Source organism: Haemorhous mexicanus, chromosome 39 (genome assembly GCF_027477595.1).
Source record: "Haemorhous mexicanus isolate bHaeMex1 chromosome 39, bHaeMex1.pri, whole genome shotgun sequence".
Classification (NCBI taxonomy): domain Eukaryota; kingdom Metazoa; phylum Chordata; class Aves; order Passeriformes; family Fringillidae; genus Haemorhous; species Haemorhous mexicanus.
In genome coordinates this window covers 1-14,714 of record NC_082379.1, presented here as the reverse complement: position 1 = coordinate 14,714, position 14,714 = coordinate 1, and the positions used below count along the sequence as shown (strand labels likewise).

General features: G+C 57.3%; 1 protein-coding gene and 3 long non-coding RNA genes across 6 annotated transcripts; 2 read left to right on the top strand and 2 right to left on the bottom strand.

The window, feature by feature from the left end:
• The first annotated feature begins 255 nt into the window (after positions 1 to 255).
• On the top strand, positions 256 to 6,150 carry LOC132341360 (cytochrome c oxidase subunit 6B1). 3 transcript variants are annotated; one of them, XM_059872856.1, is made up of 4 exons: positions 256 to 361; positions 3,412 to 3,519; positions 4,860 to 4,960; positions 5,926 to 6,150. In XM_059872856.1, the coding sequence occupies exons 2-4, from the start codon at positions 3,414 to 3,416 to the stop codon at positions 5,977 to 5,979; spliced, it is 261 nt and encodes an 86-aa protein (XP_059728839.1). In that variant the 5' UTR covers positions 256 to 361; positions 3,412 to 3,413; the 3' UTR covers positions 5,980 to 6,150. The 3 variants fall into 3 exon arrangements, with proteins under 3 accessions (XP_059728839.1, XP_059728841.1, XP_059728840.1); XM_059872858.1 differs by having other exon boundaries at positions 315 to 339; XM_059872857.1 differs by lacking the exon at positions 256 to 361 and adding an exon at positions 2,620 to 2,644.
• Positions 6,151 to 6,623: 473 nt separating this feature from the next.
• LOC132341393 (uncharacterized) lies at positions 6,624 to 8,389 on the bottom strand. The gene is made up of 2 exons (XR_009490176.1): positions 8,327 to 8,389; positions 6,624 to 6,918 (listed from the first exon to the last, which is right to left on the bottom strand). It is a non-coding gene; the product is annotated as an uncharacterized LOC132341393 (long non-coding RNA).
• Positions 8,390 to 11,663: 3,274 nt separating this feature from the next.
• On the top strand, positions 11,664 to 12,750 carry LOC132341351 (uncharacterized). The gene is made up of 3 exons (XR_009490156.1): positions 11,664 to 11,728; positions 11,818 to 11,870; positions 12,651 to 12,750. It is a non-coding gene; the product is annotated as an uncharacterized LOC132341351 (long non-coding RNA).
• A 291-nt stretch (positions 12,751 to 13,041) lies between these two features.
• On the bottom strand, positions 13,042 to 14,538 carry LOC132341395 (uncharacterized). Its single transcript, XR_009490177.1, has 2 exons — positions 14,463 to 14,538; positions 13,042 to 13,994 (listed from the first exon to the last, which is right to left on the bottom strand). It is a non-coding gene; the product is annotated as an uncharacterized LOC132341395 (long non-coding RNA).
• Positions 14,539 to 14,714: the final 176 nt, after the last annotated feature.

Here is a 14,714-nt window from a genome sequence, read left to right as displayed (position 1 = left end):
AAGTGCCCTCAGAGCGCCTCAAGGAGAATCCTGAGGCGATTTTGAGGTTAAAAATGGGGATTTTGGGACAAAAATGGGGGCTTGGGATGGAAAACGGCGATTTGGTGGTAAAAATGGAGATTTTGTGCTTTTAACAGTATTTTTTGGCGGCTCGCGGAGTTTTGGCGCCGTTTCGGGGCAGTTCCGGCGGACTCGCGGGTCGGCGTTGCCGCCATTTTTCCTCCGAGAGGAGACGCTCCGGCCTGAGAGCCGCTGTCTGTGGCCTTTAGTGACGTCATTTCCGACGACGCTCCGTCGCTTCCGGCGTGACTCGTTGGTTCCGGCGAGCGGCGAGCGGGGGTGAAAGTGACTTTGAGAGCTGGGACGTACTGGGAGAACTGGGATGGACTGGGAGGGACTGGGATGAACTGGGAGCGCTGGGAGGGCTACTGGGAGGGACTGGGATGGACTGGGAGGGACTGGGAGGGACTGGGATGGACTGGGAGAGGTGGGAGGGTCGTGAGGGGGGCGGTGGGGGCGGTGCGGGCCGGACTGGGAGCACTGGGAGGAACTGGGATGGACTGGGAGCGCTGGGGGGGCTACTGGGATGGACTGGGAGGGGTCTGGGGGGTTACTGGGATGAACTGGGATGGACTGGGAGGGGTCTGTGGGGTTACTGGGAGGGACTGGGAGGGGTCTGTGGGGTTACTGGGATGGACTGGGAGGGGTCTGTGGGGTTACTGGGATGGACTGGGAGGGACTGGGAGGGGTCTGAGGGGTTACTGGGATGAACTGGTTTGAACTGGGATGAACTGGGAGGGGCACTGGGCCTTACTGGTTTGAACTGGGAGCACTGGGAGGGGCACTGGGCCATACTGGTTTGAACTGGGATGAACTGGTTTGAACTGGGATGGACTGGGAGGGGCACTGGGCCTTACTGGTTTGAACTGGGAGCACTGGGAGGGGCACTGGGCCATACTGGTTTGAACTGGGAGCACTGGGAGGGGCACTGGGCCATACTGGTTTGAACTGGGATGAACTGGTTTGAACTGGGAGCACTGGGAGGGGCACTGGGCCATACTGGGATGGGGCCAGGGGTGAACTGGGAGCACTGGTTTGAACTGGTTTGCACTGGGAGCACTAAGCGGGGCCGAATTAACCACCTGCTCATTTGCATAATTAATGAGCTGCTCATTTGCATATTCAATGAGCTTTGCCGGCTCCGCCCCCAGTTTATTCCCTTATTTGGCACTGCAGGGTGGGGCTAATTAATAATTTATGAGCTAATTAACTAGCTGGACTCATAGCTAATGAATCGGGTGCCACTCAGCCTGCTAATTAATTAGTTACTGCTAATTATGCTAATTAGAATAATTAATGAGCTTTCAGTTTTTCCGCTTATTTCGTTTCCTTTTTATTCCCCTTTTTGTCCTTGCAGGGTAGGGTTAATTAATAATTAATGAGCTAATTAATTGCCTAGATTGGTAGCTAATTAAGTCTGTGTTGACCGCCTTGTTTCTTAACTAATTAGCTGCTAATTAGCATAATTAATGACTTTTTGTCTTGGCCATTCGCACTCCTGGTTCAGTCCCTTGCTTGTCCTTGCATGGTGGGGTTAATTAATAATTAATGAGCTAATCAATTGCCTAGATTGGTAGCTAATTAAGTCTGTGTTGACCGCCTTGTTTCCTAACTAATTAGCTGCTAATTAGCATAATTAACGAGTTTTCAGTCTTGGCCATTCCCCCTTCTGGTTCAGTCCCTTTTTGTCCTTGCAGGGGGGAAATTAATTAATAATTAATGAGCTAATTAATTGCTTAGATTGGTAGCTAATTAAGTCTGGGCTGATGAGCCTGTTGACTAACTAATTAGCTGCTAATTAGCATAATTAACGAGTTTTCATTCTTGGCCATTCCCTCTCCTGGTTCAGTCCCTTTTTGTCCTTGCAGGGGGGAATTAATTAATAATTAATGAGCTAATTAATTGCTTAGATTGGTAGCTAATTAAGTCTGGGCTGATGAGCCTGTTGACTAACTAATTAGCTGCTAATTAGCATAATTAACGAGTTTTCAGTCTTGGCCCTTCCCCCTCCTGGTTCAGTCCCTTTTTGTCCTTGCAGGGGGGAATTAATTAACAATTAATTGCGCTAATTAACAGGCTGCATGGGTAATTAACTAACTAGATGCTAATGAGCTTTTCAACTAGTTAATCAGTTTCTGATTTGCATAATTAACGAGCTCCTCGTTTCCCTTGTGTTGGTTTCCCTCCTGTTCCCTTATTGGACATGGCTGGGCGGGGCTTATTATTAATTAATGAGCTAATTAGCAGCCTAGGTTAGTCATTAATTAACTGGGTCTTAGGCAGCCTATTGGCTAATTAATCAGCTGCTAATTTGCATAATTGACGACCTTTCAACCCGCTGTTTTCCCTGCTGTGCTACCTCGTTATTTAGTGTGGCTGGGTGGAACTAATTAGCAATTAATGAACTAATTAACAGGCTGGGCTGACAATTAGCTAGCCGAGCATTAATGAACCGGCTAATTAATTAATTAGCTGCTAATTAGCATCACTGTTGACTTTTGAGTCTTGCTGCCTTTTTAAATTCTTTTATTCTTCGTTGCAGGGAGTGATTAATTAACAATTAACAAACTTATTAATTAATCGGGTGGGTTGTTCGTTATGCAGCTGATTAATTAGCTGCTAATTACCTTAATTAACATTTTTCTTGTCTTAAACTGCACAAAAAAAATAAAAAATTTTAATTTTTTCTGCTTTTCAGTAATTAACCGAGCCCAATTAACTGAGCCCAATTAACGCCCTCAGGCTGCTCATTAACCCCTGGGCTAATTTGCATAATTAATGACCTTCCAATCCGCCTTTGTATTAACTTCACTTCTGCTTTATTATCTTGGTGTTGCAGGTGTGATTAATTAATAATTAATGAGCTAATTAACCGGCTAGATTGGTGGTTAATTACCTGGGTGCTGGCTAGGTTAGCTAATTAATTAGCTGCTAATTAGCATCACTAATTGTTTCCCAACCTGTTTCTATTTAATTCTCTCATTTTCCATTACTAAATAGCATTAATTAATAATTAATGAGCTAATTAGTGGGGTAGATTGAGCTAATTAGTTAATAAATATTAATAGTAATTAGCTAATAAATGTTAATAATGACTAGCTAATAGGCAGTGGTGGTTAATAAGTACTGGTAATTAGTAAAGCAGGCCACAAAAAGCCTGACAGCTAATTAATGACTCACTAATTACCCTAATTAAGGCAGAGGAGTCTCAAAAATTGAATTTTTTTTCTGTTTTTTCACCAATTAACACTGCTGACACCCAATTAACCCCCTCAGGCGGCTAATTAACGCTGCCTGGGTGGTGACTAACGAGCGGAGGCGCTAATTAATGTCCCTAATTATGCTAATTAGCCATGGCAGAGGACATCAAGGCCAAGCTGTGCCGCTACAAGACGGCGCCGTTCGACAGCCGCTTCCCCAACCAGAACCAGACCCGCAACTGCTGGCAGAACTACCTGGGTAGGGACCCCAAAATCCCCCAGATTCACCCCAAAATCCACCTGGGGAACCCCAAAATCCCAAAAATCCCGAAATCCCCATTAAAATCCCCCAAAATTTCCCCTAAAAATGCCCCAAAATTGCCCAAATTTGGGGTTTTTATCTCGATTCCCCAAGCAGAAGCAGACCCGCAACTGCTGGCAGAACTGCCTGGGTAGGGACCCAAAATCCCCCAGATTTACCCCAAAATCCACCTGAGGAACCCCAAAATCCCAAAAATCCCGAAATCCCCATAAAAATCCCCCAAAAAATCTCCTAAAAATGCCCCAAAATTGCCCAAATTTGGGGTTTTTATCTCGATTCCCCGAGCAGAAGCAGAGCAGGAGCTGCTGGCAGAACTACCTGGGTAGGAACCCCAAAATCCCCCAGATTCACCCCAAAATCCACCTGGGGAACCCCAAAATCCCAAAAATCCCGAAATTCCCATAAAAATCCCCCAAAATTTCCCCTAAAAATGCCCCAAAATTGCCCAAATTTGGGGTTTTTATCTCGATTCCCCAAGCAGGAGCAGACCCGCAACTGCTGGCAGAACTGCCTGGGTAGGGACCCAAAATCCCCCAGATTCACCCCAAAATCCACCTGGGGAACCCCAAAATCCCCCTGGGGAACCCCAAAATCCCAAAAATCCCGAAATCCCCATAAAAATCCCCCAAAATTTCCCCTAAAAATGCCCCAAAATTGCCCAAATTTGGTCCCCCACTGTCCCCTCCGTGTCCCCTCAGTGTCCCCAATGTCCCCACTGTCCCCAATGTCCCCTCAGTGTCCCTGATCCCCCAATGTCCCCAATGTCCCCAATCCCACAATGTCCCTAATGTCCCCTCAGTGTCCCCAATGTCCCTGATCCCCCATTGTCCCCCCAATCCCCCAATGTCCCCTCAGTGTCCCCAATGTCCCTGACCCCCCAATCCCCCAATGTCCCACTGTCCCCTGACTGTCCCCACTGTCCCCAGTGTCCCCACTGACTGTCCCCATTGTCCCATCACTTCCAGCGGTGCCAGCACGCCATGGACGCCCGCGGGGCCGATGCCACCATTGTCCCCTCAGTGTCCCCAATGTCCCCTCACTGTCCCCAATGTCCCTGATCCCCCAATGTCCCCCCAATGCCCCCAATGTCCCCTCAGTGTCCCCAATGTCCCACTGTCCCCTGACTGTCCCCTTTGTCCCCTCGGTGTCCCCTATGTCCCTGATCCCCCAATGTCCCCCCAATGTCCCCTCAGTGTCTCCAGTGTCCCCAATGTCCTTGATCCTCCATTATCCCCTCAGTGTCCCCACTGTCCCCTGACTGTCCCCTTTGTCCCCAGACTTCCAGCGGTGCCAGCGCGCCATGGACGCCCGCGGGGCCGATGCCGCCCCGTGCCAGTGGTACTTCCGCGTCTACAAGTCCCTGTGTCCCACCTCGTGGGTGAGTGACGTCCCCAAAGTGTCCCCAAAGTGTCCCCAAAGTGTCCCTGTGTCCCACCTCGTGGGTGAGTGACAGCCCCAATGTCCCCAATGTCCCTGTGTCCCACCTCGTGGGTGAGTGACAGTCCCCAAAGTGTCCCCAATGTCCCCCAATGTCCCCAATGTCCCTGTGTCCCACCTCGTGGGTGAGTGACAGTCCCCAAAGTGTCACCAATGTCCCCAAAGTGTCCCCAAATGTCCCCAAAGTGTCCCTGTGTCCCACCTCGTGGGTGAGTGATGTCACCAGTGTCCCCAATGTCCCTGTGTCCCACCTCGTGGGTGAGTGACTGTCCCCAATGTCCCCAATGTCCCCAAATGTCCCTGTGTCCCACCTCGTGGGTGAGTGATGTCCCCAAAGTGTCCCCACTGTCCCCACTGTCCCCTCAGTGTCCCCACTGTCCCCAGTGTCCCCAAACCCTTCAATGTCCCCACTGTCCCCAATGTCCCCAATGTCCCCGATGTCCCCAATGTCCCCACTGTCCCCACTGTCCCCACTGTCCCCTCACTGTCCCCACTGTCCCCAATGTCCCCAAACCCCTCAATGTCCCCAGTGTCCCCAGTGTCCCCACTGTCCCCCTGATGTCCCCACTGTCCCCACTGTCCCCTCAGTGTCCCCAATGTCCCCAATGTCCCCACCCCCCCACTGTCCCCACCCCCCCAATGTCCCCAATGTCCCCACCCCCCCACTGTCCCCACCCCCCCAATGTCCCCAATGTCCCCACCCCCCCACTGTCCCCACCCCCCCAATGTCCCTGTGTCCCCAATGTCCCCACCCCCTCAATGTCCCCGATATCCCCACTGTCCCCAATGTCCCCACCCCCCTGATGTCCCCACTGTCCCCAATGTCCCCAAAGTGTCCCCAATCCCCCTGATGTCCCCAGTGTCCCCAGTGTCCCCTCAGTGTCCCCTCTGTCCCTGTGTCCCCAGGTGACAGCGTGGGACGAGGCCCGTGCCGAGGGGATCTTCCCCGGCAAGATCTGAGTGTCCCCGGCGGGCGGTGGCACCGGTGGCACGGGGACACCAGTGAGGACGCGGTGACACCGGGGGGGAGGTGACACCGCCGTGACACCGCGGGGGGAGGGGGGGACACGGCTGTCACCCCCCCGGGCAGGGGACGCGCGGTGGCACCGCCAATAAAGGGTTAAAAACTGGGCCTGGCCCTCGGCTCTGGGGACATCTGGGGACATCTGGGGGGGCGGGGACATCTGGGGGGGTGGGGACATCTGGGGGGGTGGGGACAATTTGGGGGGTTGGGGACATTTGGGGACATTTGGGGACAGTGGAATTCGCCACCTTCAGGACCCTCTGCGGTCATTCGGGACCCCCCCAATGTCACCTGAGACCCCTCAATGTCACCTGAGACCTCCCCCAATGTCACCTGGGCCACCCAATGGCACCTGAGACCCCCCCAATGTCACCTGGGACCCCTGAATGTCACCTGGGACCCCCTCAATGTCACCTGAGACCCCCCCAATGTCACCTGGGACCCCCAATGGCACCTGGGACCCCCCAGTGTCACCTGGGCCACCCAATGTCACCTGAGACCCCCCCCAGTGTCACCTGAGCCATCCCAGTCCCTCCCAATCCCCTCCCAGTCCCTCCCAGTGACACCAGTGCCCCCCAGGTGACATCAGTGGCTTTATTGTCCCCCAGCTCACGGCCCCAGGGGGACCCCCGGGAGTGGCCCCAGTGCTCCCAGTGGCCCTCCCAGTGCTCCCAGTGCTCCCAGTGGCCCCCCTGCAGCTCCTCCCAGTGCTCCCAGTGGCCCTCCCAGTGCTCCCAGTGCTCCCAGTGGAGCTCCCACAGCTCCCAGTGCTCCCAGTGGCCCCCCCGCAGCTCCTCCCAGTCCTCCCAGTGCTCCCAGTGCTCCCAGTGGAGCTCCCAGTGCTCCCAGTGCTCCCAGTGGTTCCAGCAGGCGACCTGAGGGGACACGGAGGGGGGGGGGGGGTCACTCGTTATGGCCGTCGTCTTCATCACGCCACCACCGCTACCTTCATCATCGTCATCTTCATCACCCCACCGTCATCGTCATCACTACCATCATCATCATCTTCATCATCCCACCATCATCATCTTCTTCATCCCACCGTCATCGTCATCACCATCACCACCACCACCACCATCATCTTCATCATCATCCCACCATCATCATCATCATCTTCATCACCCACCATCATCAACATCTTCATCATCATCATCCCACCATCACCATCGTCATCGTTATCTTCATCATCCCACCATCACCATCATCATCATCATCTTCATCACCCCATCTTCGTCATCTTCATCATCCCACCATCACCATCACCATCATCATCATCACCACCACCACCATCATCATTGTCATCTTCATCACCCCACCACCATCGTCATCTTCATCCTCCCCCCATCATCATTCCACCACCACCATCATCATCTTCATCATCTTCGTCCCACCACCCCATCATCACCATCATCATCTTCATACCACCACCACCACCATCATCTTCAACAGCCCATCATCTTCATCCCACAACCACCATCATCATTATCGTCTTCATCATCCCATCATCATCATCATCATCCCACCACCACCATCATCTTCATCATCTTCGTCCCACCATCCCATCTTCATCACACCACCACCATCATCATCATTGTCATCTTCATCATCCCATCATCTTCATCCCACCACCACCATCATCTTCATCACCACCCCACTTCCCCATCACCATCTTCATCCCATCGTCATCATCTCCACCACCTTCATCCCACCACCGCTATCTTCATCATCATAATCTTCATCCCACCCTCATCATCATCATCCCACCTTCACCTTCATCCCACCCTCTCCATCCTCACCTTCATCCCACCATCCTCACCTTCATCCCACCATCCTCACCCTCACCTTCATCCCACCCTCTCCATCCTCACCTTCATCCCATCATCCTCACCCTCACCTTCATCCCACCCTCACCACCCTCACCTTCATCCCACCCTCACCACCCTCACCTTCATCCCACCATCCTCATCACCTTCATCCCACCCTCACCTTCATCCCACCCTCACCTTCATCCCACCCTCACCCTCCTCACCTTCATCCCACCATCCTCATCACCTTCATCCCATCCCACCATCCTCACCTTCATCCCACCCTCACCTTCATCCCACCCTCACCACCCTCACCTTCATCCCACCATCCTCACCTTCATCCCACCCTCACTTTCATCCCACCCTCACCACCCTCACCTTCATCCTCACCCTCACCTTCATCCCACCCTCACCACCCTCGCCCTCCCGCCCATCCCCCCCGCCCTTCATCCCGCCCTCCCCTCCTCCTCCTCCTCACCTGTCTGCAGGTCCCGGGGGGGCCGGGGGGCGGCGCCGGTGGCCGGGGGACGCCGGGGGGCTGCGGGGGGACACCGGGGTCACCTGGGGTCACCGCGGGGTCACGGGGGGACACGGAGGTCATGGGGGGACACGGGGATGGACAGAGGGATGGACAGAGGGATGGACACTGGGATGGACTGGGGGAGACTGGGAGGGACTGGGAGGGGATTGGGAGGGACTGGGATGGACTGGGATGGGATTGGGGGGGACTGGGAGGGAACTGGGAGGGACTGGGAGGGGATTGGGGGGGACTGGGAGGGACTGGGAAGGGGTAAAAAGTAAAATGGGGCTACTGGTGTATACTGGGAGGGACTGGTTTGTACTGAGATGGACTGGGAGGGGTTAAAAGGGGATTTGGGGTTACTGGTTTATACTGGTTTGGCGTTTGGCATTACTGGGAGGGACTGGGACAAACTGGGCGGAGACTGGGAAGGGTAAAAAGGGGATTTGGGGTTACTGGTTTATACTGGGAGGGACTGGGAGGAACATTGTGGGTACTGGGCTCATACTGGGAGCACTGGGATCATACTGGGAGGAACTGGGAAGGGCTAAAACCTGGATTTGGGGTGACTGGTTTATACTGGGAGGGACTGGGAGGAGCATTGTGGGTACTGGGCTCATACTGGCAGCACTGGGATCATACTGGGAGGAACTGGGAAGGGGTAAAAAGGGGATTCGAGGTTACTGGGTTATACTGGGAGGAACTGGGAGGAGCACTGTGGGAACTGGGCTCATACTGGAAGCACTGGGCTCATACTGGACTCATACTGGGAGCACTGGGCTCATACTGGGATTGTACTGGGATCACACTGGGAGCACTGAGCTCATACTGGGAGCACTGGGATCACACAGGGATTGTACTGGGATCACACTGGGAGCACTGGGCTCATACTGGGAGCACTGGGATCACACAGGGATTGAACTGGGCTCATACTGGGAGCACTGGGATCATACTGGGAGGAACTGGGAAGGGGTAAAAAGGGGATTTGAGGTTACTGGGTTATACTGGGAGGGACTGGGAGGAGCACTGTGGGTACTGGACTCATACTGGAAGCACTGGGCTCATACTGGACTCACACTGGGAGCACTGGGCTCATACTGGGAGCACTGGGATCACACAGGGATTGAACTGGGATCATACTGGGAGCACTGGGCTCATACTGGGAGCACTGGGCTCATACTGGGATTGTACTGGGATCACACTGGGAGCACTGGGCTCATACTGGGAGCACTGGGATCACACAGGGATTGTACTGGGATCATACTGGGAGCCCTGGGCTCATACTGGGAGCACTGGTATCACACAGGGATTGTACTGGGCTCATACTGGGAGCACTGGGCTCATACTGGGATTGTACTGGGATCACACTGGGAGGCCTAGGCTCATACTGGGAGCACTGGGATCACACAGGGATTGTACTGGGATCATACTGGGAGCACTGGGCTCATACTGGGAGCCCTGGGCTCATACTGGGAGCCCTGGGCTCATACTGGGAGCACTGGGCTCATACTGGGGGTTACTGGGAGGTCACTGGTGTCTCACGGGCTCCGTCCCCGCCCCCAGACCGGCCGGACCCCCCGCGGGCCCTGCGGCTCTCGGGGCTCTCGGGGACCTCCCTGAGCCTGGCCTGGGAGCCGGGCTGGGACGGCGGCCTGCCCCAGCACTTCCTGCTCCGGTAGGGGGCGCCCTGACCCTCCCCGAGCCACTTCCGGTTTCCAGAATGAGCTTCCCGTTCCGCCCACACTGACTCCCGGTTATTTAGAGCGATCCTTGAACCACTTCCGGTCTTTACGCACCAACTTCCGGTTGCTTTTTGCAACTTCCGGTCTCCCATACTAACTTCCGGCCTCTTCCATCGTTCCCAGGGTTACTTTCGATTCCCCCCCCCACAAACTTACCGTTCTGTTGTGTCACTTCCGGTCCATCAAACGACACTTCCGGTTCTGTTGTGTAGCTTCCGGTCGACCCATGCACGCTTCCGGCCCCTTACAGCCTTCTCTGCGTTACTTCCGGTCCCCCCCAACAAACATCCGGCAAATCCGGGTCACTTCCGGTCCGCCCACCCCAGTTTTGGTTTCATTAATGGTTCCATTTTTGGCTCCGCCCACTTTTTGCCTCCTCACGGGGTTTCCCGACCCCTGCACGCTTTAACTTTTGGCCACGCCCCCTCCTCACTTTTTCTCCGACCCTCCCCCACAGCGCAGACGGGCCGGACGCCCCTCCCCCACCCGCCGCTCTCGTCACTTCCGGTTTCTCCCTGACGCTGAGCGGGCTTCGCCCGGACACGCCCTATGACGTCACCGTGCGCGCGCGCAACGCCCGCGGGGACAGCGCCCCCGTGCGGCTGAGAGCCGTCACTTCCGGTAGGGAAATGGCGCCAAAAACCGAAATTGAGGCCAAAAAGGAGGGGGCGGGGCCTGGGGATGATGTCAGACAAAGGGGAAATGGCCGCCGGAAGCCCTGTTAAGAACTTCCGGTTGTATCCCGGAAGCGGTGAAGTGCTGGGATGAGGTTTTTTGATAACCGGATGTCGCGAAGACGGAACCGGAAATGGGGGGTTAAGGAAACCGGAAGTTGTGTGGGAAACCGGAACTCGCTGCTTCTGATGGTAAAAAAATGCCTGAAACCGGAACCGGAAGTCAGAGCACTACCGGAAGTGTGGGATAAACCCGGAAGCAGCCATGAAAAACGGCTGGGTGGGTGTGGCCAGAGACGCAATGCAGGCTGGGATAGGACCCGCAGGTGAACCGGAAGTGACCAAAACCTGACCGGAAGTGACTTTTTTCCTCTTTCCCTTCCCTCCCAGCCGTGCCCGAGGCCCCGCCCCCGCGGTGGGAGGAGCCGGCAGCGCCCCCTGGCGGCGCGGAGGACCCGGCGCTGCCCGTCCTGCAGGGGGCGCTGGGGGCGCTGGGCGGGCTCCTCCTCCTGGCCGCGCTGGGGGCGGGGCTCGGCTGCTGCTACTTCGGTGGGGGCGGGGCCTGCGCCGCCGAGCGGCCGAGGAGGGGGTGGAGACGGTGAGGGGGGAGGGGCAGGGTGGGGGGGGAGGGGGTAAATTTAAAAGGGGAGGGGCCAGATTTGTAGGTGGGGGAGGGGCAGTTTTGGACATGGGGGAGGGACGGGTTTAGAGGTGGGGGAGGGGCGACTTAGGGGCAGTTGGAGGGGTGGGGGAGGGACAAGATTATGGGTGGGGGGAGGGGTGCGGGTTTAGACGCACCAGAGATGTGGATTCAGGGTGGGGGAGGGGCCATTTTTGGGGCGTGCCTTGCTGTGACCCCCGCCCCTCCCTCACCCCCCAGCCCAGCTCCGAAGGCTCCCGGGGCCCCCCCAGCTCTGGCTCCGCCCCCTGGGAGCCGCCCAAGGGTGAGTGGGGGGAGGGGCGGGGCGGTGGGAGGAGGGGAGGGGCTGGTGCCCATCCCCCCACCCCTCACCTGCCGCCCCTCCCCCCCCAGGGGCGGAGCCTCACCTGTACGAGGAGGTGGAGCCGTGGGGGGGCTACGAGGAGGTGAGGGGGGTAGGGGCGGGGTGGGGGGGAAGGGCCTGAGGTGGGGGAGGGTCGTGGGGAGGATTTAGGGGTGGGGGAGGGGCTGAGGATGAGATTGAGTGGTGGGGGAGTGGCCTCAGGTGGGGGAGGGGCAGAAAGACTCCAGAAAAGTGGGGGAGGGGCCCAGGAGGAGATCCTGGGGTGGGGGGAGGGGCTGGGAAGGGAATTTAGGGGTGGGGGAGGGGCACAGAAAGAGTCCAGAGGCCTGGGGGGAGGGGCCGGTGGTGGGGGAGGGGCCACAGGAGGTGTTTTGGGGTGGGGGAGGGGCAGAAGGCGAGTCCAAGAGGTGGGGGAGGGGCCCAGGAGCTGCTTTGGGGGGGTGGGGGAGGGGCCAGGGGATGGCTCGGGGGGTGGGGGAGGGGCAGAAAGACTCCAGAAAAGTGGGGGAGGGGCCCAGGAGGAGATCCTGGGGTGGGGGGAGGGGCTGGGAAGGGAATTTAGGGGTGGGGGAGGGGCACAGAAAGAGTCTAGAGGCCTGGGGGGAGGGGCCAGAGGTGGGGGAGGGGCCACAGGAGGTGTTTTGGGGTGGGGGAGGGGCAGAAGGCGAGTCCAAGGGGTGGGGGAGGGGCCCAGGAGCTGCTTTGGGGGGGGTGGGGGAGGGGCAGAAGGCGAGTCCAAGAGGTGTGGGAGGGGCCACAGGAGGTGTTTTGGGGTGGGGGAGGGGCCAGGGGATGGTTCAGGGGTGGGGGAGGGGCAAAGAGCAGCTCTGACCCCTCCCCCTCCCCTCCCCTCCCCCCCCAGGTGCCCCCGGAGCCGCTCGTGACCCCCCAGGGGGAGCTGGTCTGAGGGGGCGGGGCCTCGGGCAGAGCCCCGCCCACAAATAAACCACACCCCTTCCCAGTTCCAACCAGTGCAGTCTGCTTCTTTCCCAGTTCAAACCAGTCCCCAGTCCATCCCAGTTCCTTCCCAGTTAATCCCAGTTAATCCCAGTCCTCCCCAGCCCCTCCCAGTTTATCCCAGTCAGGGCTGTCTCAGTCCCAGTTTGTCCCAGTTTGGGTTATCTCAATCCCAGTCCGTCCCAGTTCATTCCAATCCCTCCCAGCCCCTCCCAGTTCATCCCAGTTTGGGTTATCTCAATCCCAGTCCCTCCCAGTCCGTCCCAGTCCCTCCCAGTCACACACCAACACCTCGGCACAGCCCTAACTTCACCTTTATTGCCGTCCCGCTCCCTCCCAGTCCCTCCCAGTTTGTCCCAGTCCGTCCCAGTCCGGGTTATCTCAGCCCCAGTCTGTCCCAGTCCGTCCCAGTTCAGGCCATCTCAGCCCCAGTCTGTCCCAGTCTGTCCCAGTTTGTCCCAGTTGGGGCTATCTCAGGCCCAGTCTGTCCCAGTCTGTCCCAGTCCATCCCAGTTGGGGCCATCTCAGGCTCAGCCTGTCCCAGTCCGTCCCAGTTGGGGCCATCTCAGGCCCAGTCTGTCCCAGTCCGTCCCAGTTGGGGCCATCTCAGGCCCAGTCTGTCCCAGTCTGTCCCAGTCTGGGCCATCTCAGGCCCAGTCTGTCCCAGTCTGTCCCAGTCTGGGCTATCTCAGGCCCAGTCTGTCCCAGTCCATCCCAGTTGGGGCTATCTCAGGCCCAGTTTGTCCCCAGTCTGTCCCAGTTTGTCCCAGTTGGGGCCATCTCAGGCCCAGTCTGTCCCAGTCTGTCCCAGTTTGGGCTATCTCAGGCCCAGTTTGTCCCAGTTTGTCCCAGTTGGGGGCTATCTCAGGCCCAGTCTGTCCCAGTTTGTCCCAGTTGGGGCAATCTCAGGCCCAGTCTGTCCCAGTCTGTCCCAGTCTGTCCCAGTTGGGGCTATCTCAGGCCCAGTCTGTCCCAGTCTGTCCCAGTTTTGTCCAGTTGGGGCCATCTCAGGCCCAGTCTGTCCCAGTCCATCCCAGTTGGGGCAATCTCAGGCCCAGTCTGTCCCAGTTTGTCCCAGTTGGGGGCCATCTCAGGCCCAGTCCATCCCAGTCTGTCCCAGTTTGTCCCAGTTGGGGCTATCTCAGGCCCAGTTTCTTCTTCTCGCGCTGTTTGCGCCTCACCACCTCCAGGTTCCGATCCTTCCATTGGCTCTTGCGCAGCTTGATGGGCCGGCTGCCCACGTACTTCCCTGGGGGAAACTGGGCCTTACTGGGAGCACTGGGAGGGACTGGGAGGGACTGGGAGGGACTGGGGGGGGACTGGGAGGGGATCCGGGCGGACTGGGGGGACTGGGAGGGACTGGGATGGACTGGGAGGGGCTGGGGAGGGACTGGGGGGGACTGGGATGGACTGGGAGGGGACTGGGACAAACTGGGAGGGACTGGGAGAGGATTGGGAGGGACTGGGAGGGGACTGGGATGGACTGGGAGGGACTGGGAGGGGATTGGGAGGTTTGGGGTCCCCAGAGTTCCCACCATGATTCCAATGTTCCTGACGTCCCCAATGTCCCCAGGGCTGTCCCCTCACCGTTCATCTCACTCATGGCCCTGATGTACCCCAAAGTCCCCAATCCCCCGGATGTCCCCAACCCCCATCAATCCCCCAATGTCCCCAGGCTGTCCCCAATGTCCCCTGGCTGTCCCCAACGTCCCCTCACCGTTCATCTCGCGCATGGCCCTGACGTAGTCGTTGGGGTCCTTGAAGGACACGAAGCCGTAGCCCCAAAGTCCCCAATCCCCCGATATCCCTGATCCCCCCAGGGTGTCCCCAATGTCCCCAATTTCCCCAATGTCCCCCAGGCTGTCCCCAGGGTGTCCCCTCACCGTTCATCTCGCGCATGGCCCTGACGTAGTCGTTGGGGTCCTTGAAGGACACGAAGCCGTAGCCCCAATGTCCCCCAGTGCCCCCA

Coding starts and splice junctions, on each gene's coding strand:
- LOC132341360 (XM_059872856.1), top strand. CDS start 3,414: ATGGCAGAGGACATCAAGGCCAAGCTGTGCCGCTACAAGACGGCGCCG. Junction 3,520..4,859: donor CTGCTGGCAGAACTACCTGG/GTAGGGACCCCA, acceptor CTTTGTCCCCAG/ACTTCCAGCGGTGCCAGCGC. Junction 4,961..5,925: donor CCCTGTGTCCCACCTCGTGG/GTGAGTGACGTC, acceptor CTGTGTCCCCAG/GTGACAGCGTGGGACGAGGC.